This window comes from Neophocaena asiaeorientalis, unplaced genomic scaffold (assembly GCF_003031525.2).
Source record: "Neophocaena asiaeorientalis asiaeorientalis breed wild unplaced genomic scaffold, Neophocaena_asiaeorientalis_V1.1 scaffold67, whole genome shotgun sequence".
Classification (NCBI taxonomy): Eukaryota; Metazoa; Chordata; class Mammalia; order Artiodactyla; family Phocoenidae; genus Neophocaena; species Neophocaena asiaeorientalis.
The window spans coordinates 12,413,297-12,419,842 of record NW_020173731.1 but is presented as its reverse complement, the minus strand read 5'-3'; the positions used below and the strand labels follow the sequence as shown (position 1 = coordinate 12,419,842).

At 54.6% G+C, this 6,546-nt stretch overlaps 1 protein-coding gene across 3 annotated transcripts in view; it reads right to left on the bottom strand.

Moving 5' to 3' along the window:
* Window positions 1-3,708: 3,708 nt before the first annotated feature.
* ETNK2 (ethanolamine kinase 2) overlaps window positions 3,709-6,546 on the bottom strand; it is an 18,919-nt gene continuing 16,081 nt past the window's right edge. The window contains exons 8-9 of one of the 3 annotated variants that reach the window (XR_003003924.1): window positions 4,748-4,925; window positions 3,709-4,022 (exon numbers count right to left, since the gene is read on the bottom strand). Coding sequence is in view for 1 of the 3 variants with exons in the window: in XM_024751084.1 (XP_024606852.1) it covers window positions 4,853-4,925 (73 nt within the window). In the remaining 2 variants the exon portion in view is untranslated. Of the gene's footprint in view, window positions 4,926-6,546 lie in introns of all 3 variants that reach the window. The other 2 variants (XR_003003925.1, XM_024751084.1) reach the window with 2 other exon arrangements.

Below are 6,546 nucleotides of genomic sequence, written 5' to 3'. Positions count from 1 at the left end.
AGCCCTGGGGCAAGGTGGGAAGGGAACCCCAAATCCTACAGGGACAGATGTGGAGTCTGTGTCCGTTCCCCCATCTTCTCCCCTTCTACTTCCCCGAACCAACTTCTCTCCAGGCTGTTTCTTTTTTTTATGACTGTAAACATAGATAGTGCTTTATTTTGTTAATAATAAGATAATGATTAGTAACTTAACCAGCACATTTCTCCTATTTACACTTGGGGGAATTTTTTTGTTTTCTGTTGACATAATAAAGACAGACCATTTCAGAATCTGGCCTTTGCCTGGACGGGATGGGGTGGTGAGGCTGGCCCAAGTCCAGAATTCCTAAATGTGCCACCAGCCCGGGCACCACTGCCCCCGGTGGCAGCTCCGTGGAACTTCAGGCATGGAGCCAGGGAGGAAACATCCTAGGCAAAGGGGGCCCAGGCCAGATGCCACCCCCAGAGCCCACACTCGAGTAAGACCCTGCCCCTGCTTCAAGGAGGTGAGCAGACCTCACCGCAAAGTGCCCACCCAGGTCCTAAGAAAGAAGGCACAGTGGTTAAGAGCACTTGTAGTAAGAGGAAGCTCAGGTTCTCCCCAGAACTAGCCACATGGCCTTGTGTGTGTGTGTCAAGTCTCCCCTTTGGGCCCCATTTTCCTCATCTGAAGACAAGGAGTTTATGCCTTAGCCATGGCTCTTATCTTCTTTTGGAGAAGGAGCCCTTTGAAAATCTAATGAAAGCTGTGGACCCTCATTCCAGAAAAGGGCTCACATGGACACCACGAGCCCATTTCCAGGCCCCCCAGGATACTGATTAATGAAGCAGGATCTCTCTTTATGTACTTCAGGGCTCTGTGACCCTACGCTTTGAAATGAGGTTTCAAAGACCTACGTGTCACACTAAGAGAAATAACCGTCCCATAGACCTAAAAGAGCTGGGTGACTGAAACTCAAAATGCAACAAGAGTTGATAAAAAGACCAACTCGTGTAGCTGAAAAATTAACCCCATTCATATGGAGCGGGGGCAACAAAACTGAACAGTACCGTGTCAAAGAGTTGGACTTGGGTTGGATTAACAGAAGCATGTGTTAACAACAAGCAAGGTGATGGGCCAGTGTACACCACACAGTCCTGGTCTCAGGTGCATCATGCCAGTCCCAGGCCCCTCGATAGAAAAGGCCATTCTCACAATGGAGGGGCCCAGAGGCGCAGGCATCCTGTACAGAGGACTGGAGGGAGCCTAGTGGATGGACACGTCCTTCAAGGAATGGTTGAGAGGGCCAGGGATGTTTAGTCCAGAAAAAAGGAGACTAGGGTAGGGCAGAAAGGACAAGATTGCTTTCTTCAAAGCTGTCAGATGGGCAACACACAGATATTTGATGTAGCTCATGAGGTAGCACTAGGACTTGGCCTTTTGATGAAAGTCGCAAGGGTCAACATTTTTGGCTTAACATAAAAAAACTTTTTGACAAAGACGGTCAAAAGTGGTAGTGAGCTTCCCAACACAGAAGTATTCAAGCAGAGGCTCTTGAATGCTGGAAAATGGATTTCTAAATTGGAGAGGGTAGTGGTGTGAGAGAAGGTAGGTATGATTGATTCCCGGGCCACAAACTTGGGAGTAAAGACACCCCAAGAATTAGGGTCCCGATCTTTTGATCTAGGGAGGATCCTGGCTGCTAGCCTTTGCTGGTTTCTCCCAGCCCAGCCTCCCAGAGCTTTGAGTTTCCTTTTCTTTGCCCTCCCCACCCCAGGTCACCGGCAGGGCAGTGGCAAGCAGCGGAGCCCAGCCTCTTGGGCCCCTTGCGGAAAAGATGAAGGTGCTCTTTGGGAAGAGGAGCTTGGCTGACTGTGGCGCCTGCCCCCTAGTGGTCACAGGGGAGAGCTGCTCATTTCAACTTCCCTGTCCATCTCCGCAACCCTCCAGTCCCCACCACCACCTCTCACTAGGTTCCAAACCAAATCTGGGCAGTCTGGTCAGGACACTCCTGGCCAGGCTCACCCTCACCCCCTGCCAGTCCTGAGTTCCTCTCACTTCCCTATTCCCAGGTCCTCTGTGGCCTCAGGAGAGCCTGAGGCCACTACTGCCCACCTCCTACTGCCTCCAGCAACCCTTGTCCTGTCCTCATTCCAGCTGCTGAGAGAGAGTCACGTGCCCTGCATCCTCCTGGGGTGGGAAAAGCTCTGCCCGGAAACCTGTGGTCGGTGCCCTGGAGCCCCACCCCCCTGGATCCCGGAGAGGCGGGACGGGGTCAGATGGGTTAAAAGGCCAGGAACAGAGCGTCCTGGACATTACCATTATCGGGAAGGGTGGGGCACGAGCTTGTTCTCTGCCCTCTCTGTGCCTCTCGGGAGGTTAGGGGTGAGAGCCCAGCAGAGATGAAGAGTCCAGGAGTGCTTTGCCCGGAGAGCCTGCTAAGTGTCAAGAAGTGGCCTGAGGGAGTGGAGTCAAGGCCACCCTCGAGTCTCCAAGGCCTGGTGCTGAGCCCGGTGGGCAGGGGGGCTGGTTAGTGCGGGGTGGCAGTGAAAGGCGAGAACGGTGAGCCTCCAGGCTTTGTGCGGGAGGGGTGTGCCTAAACTCCCCTGCCCCCACCTGCCCACTCCCCTGGAGAATTGGAAGAAAGGCGGTAGTGGGATGGTGCCTGCAGGTTAATTGCTTTGGTGCTGGTGGTGGCCGGGCCATAGGGGCACAAGATGATACCTGGGGGGCCCTGCTCACCGCTGTACCACCATCTCAGCGCTGTGACATCAAGGCCCCAGGAGGCTGGAAACCAAGCTGCCTTCGCAGTGGTTTTCTGCCCTCAGCTCCAGAGGTGGATCTGAGAGGAACAAGGAGCGTGGGCACTGCCATACAGTCCTCAGGAAGGTGGTGCCCATGACCACCTGACCCCACAGATGACCTCCAGAGGCCCTACCTGCCCAGCCCTGGCACCCTCCCTATGCCGGGGCAGATCTCTCAGCCGTGTCCTCCACTAGCACCCTTCCTAGATGTGATACTGCTACCCGTCAGGGGCCTGGCCACCCTGGATCACCACGACCTTGAGCAGGGCCCCAGCTGCCAGCTCCAGCTCAGCTCCAGTGGTTGCCATGGCACCCTGGTACTTCTGCAAAAGCCAAACAGGCAGAGTCCACCTGGAAGGCACCTGCTGCTGCTGCGGTTGCTACCACCAAGGGTACCAGGCGCCTTCTGGGGGCCCTGGGAGCGCAGCCTGGGAAGCTGGGAGGGCGCCCCACTCACCTTTGAGCTGCCGTTCTCCCTCCCTCTGGCTTTCTGAGAAAGTGACATATTGGGTCCGGAAATCACCCTTGCCTGCTCTCGGGCACAGCAACCTCCCGCTCAACTCAACCGCTTGGGGCCAGTGAGGACCAAGGAAGAAGTCCTGAGCACTTGCATTTGGAGTCTTACCAGTCCATCACCTGGATAGGCTAAGTTCTTGGAATCCACGGTCTAGTTCCCTCGAAGCTGTGCCCTCTCAGGGTCAACTTATTCTAGCAAGATGGTCAAAAGCAGAGGAGCTGTGAGACCACCAGCTCTGCCCAGGTCTACCCCAAATCAGGACCCCAGGCCTTGTGAGCCAGGTAAAGGGAGGGCGTGGTGCAAAGTGTGCAGCCCAAAGGGACCCCAGAGAGGAGGGACTGGAGCGCCCTGCCACCCCCACCCCACCCCCACCGCAGGAGAACTAGTCACACCATCTGAGTCAAATCCTACCAGTGGCACTCAGACACAGAGTGGTCCATAAATGGCCATTTTAATGCAGAAAACCATGATAATTTACAAATGAAAATTTTTATAGGCCAGAGCCAGAAAGGCCTGAGAGGCTGTGAGGGCAGAAAGGAGGTGGAGGCCATTGAGAGTCGGGGCAACAGCTCCTTCAGCACCTTCACGACCGACCCCACCCAGGCTCCTGCAGGCTGGCCAAGCCCCGGTGGTCCCTGGCCCCTGCCCTTAGACTCCCACTAGTCATTCCCCAGTGTGGAGACCGTGGGTCAACTTCAGGACAGAAGGTGGACATGGAGAGACTGTTCCTTGGAAGTGAGGGCCTGGAGGGCAAGGGAGGGAACAAGGCAGGAGCCTGCTGGCTATTGTCCAGCCACCCCACTCCTGGCTCTGTCCCCTCTGGCCAAGCCACAGCATGAAGCAGAGCCAGGCTTTGGTGGCCCATTCCCTTGCCTTCCCTCCCAGCAGGCGGCAGAGGTACAGAACACAAGCCTGGAGCAGAAAGGGCACTGGGGGAGAGCACACGTCCTCAGGCTGAGGTTTGGGACGGGGTTATTTGATTGGATATGGTTTGGAGAAAGGGAGTAATCTCAGATGAGGTGGCTGCTGGGGGAGCCATCAAACCCAATTCTAGACCCCACCCCCCCCACCCCCCAAGGTATGTACATCCATCTGTCAGAGTCGGCAGGATGCTGGTTTGGGCTCAGCACCCCCCACATGGGGCATGCAGGGGTAAACAGGCTGGAGGCTCAGGGCCCTGGAGGTAGAAAGGAGCCCTCCCACCTTCCCCCTTCCCCAAGCCAGGAAGGTTAAAGACACATCTAAGGCAGCCCAGATGCCACGATGGCCCGGGGCTGGGAATGCCAGCCTTTCCAGGGTGGCTGTGGTCTGAGCCCTGGCAGGCTGCAGGCACTCCCCACCACCCAGTCTGGCAAGGTGAAGAGGACCCCCAGAGCTGGGGCCTATCAGCCCCTCCAACCAAGAATGGTCACCAGAAGCATCACTGGGGGCTGGCGACAGGGGCAGAGCCTTCTCCTGGGACACCCACCTGTCCCCTCGCCCACCTTGTCCAAAGGTGAAGACCCCAGAGCAGAATGGAGCCCTGGAGAACAGGTCTGGCCGGCAGATGGGAGGGGACGGATGGGAACGCTGGTCACTTTGGCATCTCCAAGGCCAACACTTGAGGCTTCACCTTGAAATACTGGTTGAATCGGATCACTGCATACCTGCCAGAAGACAGGAAAGGGAACTGGGGGTGAGGAGCGTAGCCAGGTGAGCCCTGCTGGGGGCACTCACACCATGAGGAAAGTTTCTCACCAGCTCAGCCCATCTAGGTCTGGGCAAATGGACCCTAGCCCAGGCTGGGGTTTTTTGTTTTGTTTTGTTTTCACTTCAACTATAATTTTATTTTTCTTCTTAGATTAGACTGGAGCAACCCCTCCCCAAACATATTGGTTTGTTTGTTGAGTCTTTACAGCTCAGTGTGGTCAGTACGTTCACCCTGTTGAGCAACAGATCTCCAGGACTTTTTCATTCTGTAAAACTGGACTCTTAACTCCCCCCCACAGCAAGTGCCCAGCCCCCAGCACCCATTATTCTACTTTCTGTTTCTATGGATTTGACTACTTTAGCTACCTTATCTAGGTGGGATCATACAGTATTTGTCTTTTTGTGACTGGCTTATTTCACTTAGTACAATGTCCTTAAGGTTCATCCGTGTTGTAGCATGTGACATAATTTCCTTCCTTTTCAAAGGAATGACATTCCCTTGTGTGTATAGACCACATTTTGTTTATCCATTCACCCATCAACGGACACTTGGGTTGCTTCCACCTCTTGGCTACTGTGAATAATGCTCGTATGAATATGGGTGTGCAGATATCTGCCTGAGACCCTGCTTTCAGTTCTTTGGGGTACACACCCAGCAGTGAGATTGCTGGGTCATACAGTAATCCTATGTTAACTCTTTGAGGAAACACCGTATCGTTTCCCACAGAAGTTACACCATTTCCCGTTCCCAACAGCAGTGCGCAAGGGTTCGCATTTCTCCACCTCCTCACCAACACTTGTTATTTTCTGTTTATTCAAAAGTAGCCATCCTAATGGGGGTGAGGCAGATGCGATTGTGGGTTGGACTTGCATTTCTCTAATTTTTGTGAACACTTTAAAGCCAGCATAGTGATCCCTTTCCAGCTGAGGGTGGGTGGGCAGGACAAAGACAAAGGGACTGGACCAGAATGGAAGACAAAATGATTCCTGGTTTTAGGGACACGTGTATCTCGCACGACAGGGCCGCCTAAGTAGTCAATACTCAAGTACAGTCTCGGTACAGCCCCTAGTACATCACTAGGGGCCACTAAAGGAGCAGTTGGGTCTGATACCCCATGCAGGGAGGCAGCATGGTCAGCTAAACCACCAAGGGACCTCAGCCGGTCATCCACCCCTCTGGAACTCTGGCCCCTCTGCTATAAAATGAGGTTTGGACTCATGATCTTTCAGACTAATTTCCAGCAATTCCCTTCAGCACCAGGCTCTGTGGGGAAGAGCCCTGGCAGAAGAGCCGGGCAGTGAAGCAGAGAGCAGGCTATAATAGGGAAAGAGGAATCAGGAGGCAGGGTGCAAGGGTTTCTGACCACTTCCAGAGAGGGATTCTGGGCACACGTGCTTCCCCAGGCATCCCTGGAGCACTGACCCGCCTCGCATGGGCTGGCTGGAATGGGGATGGTGAGCAGGGCAGAGGAATGGACCTGGACATTCTCTTTGGGGTGTCCTTTACCCCCACGTACTGGGTTCAAGGCTCTTTCTTTCCTCCACCCACCCCCCCCCCCCCTCAACCCCTGCACCCCC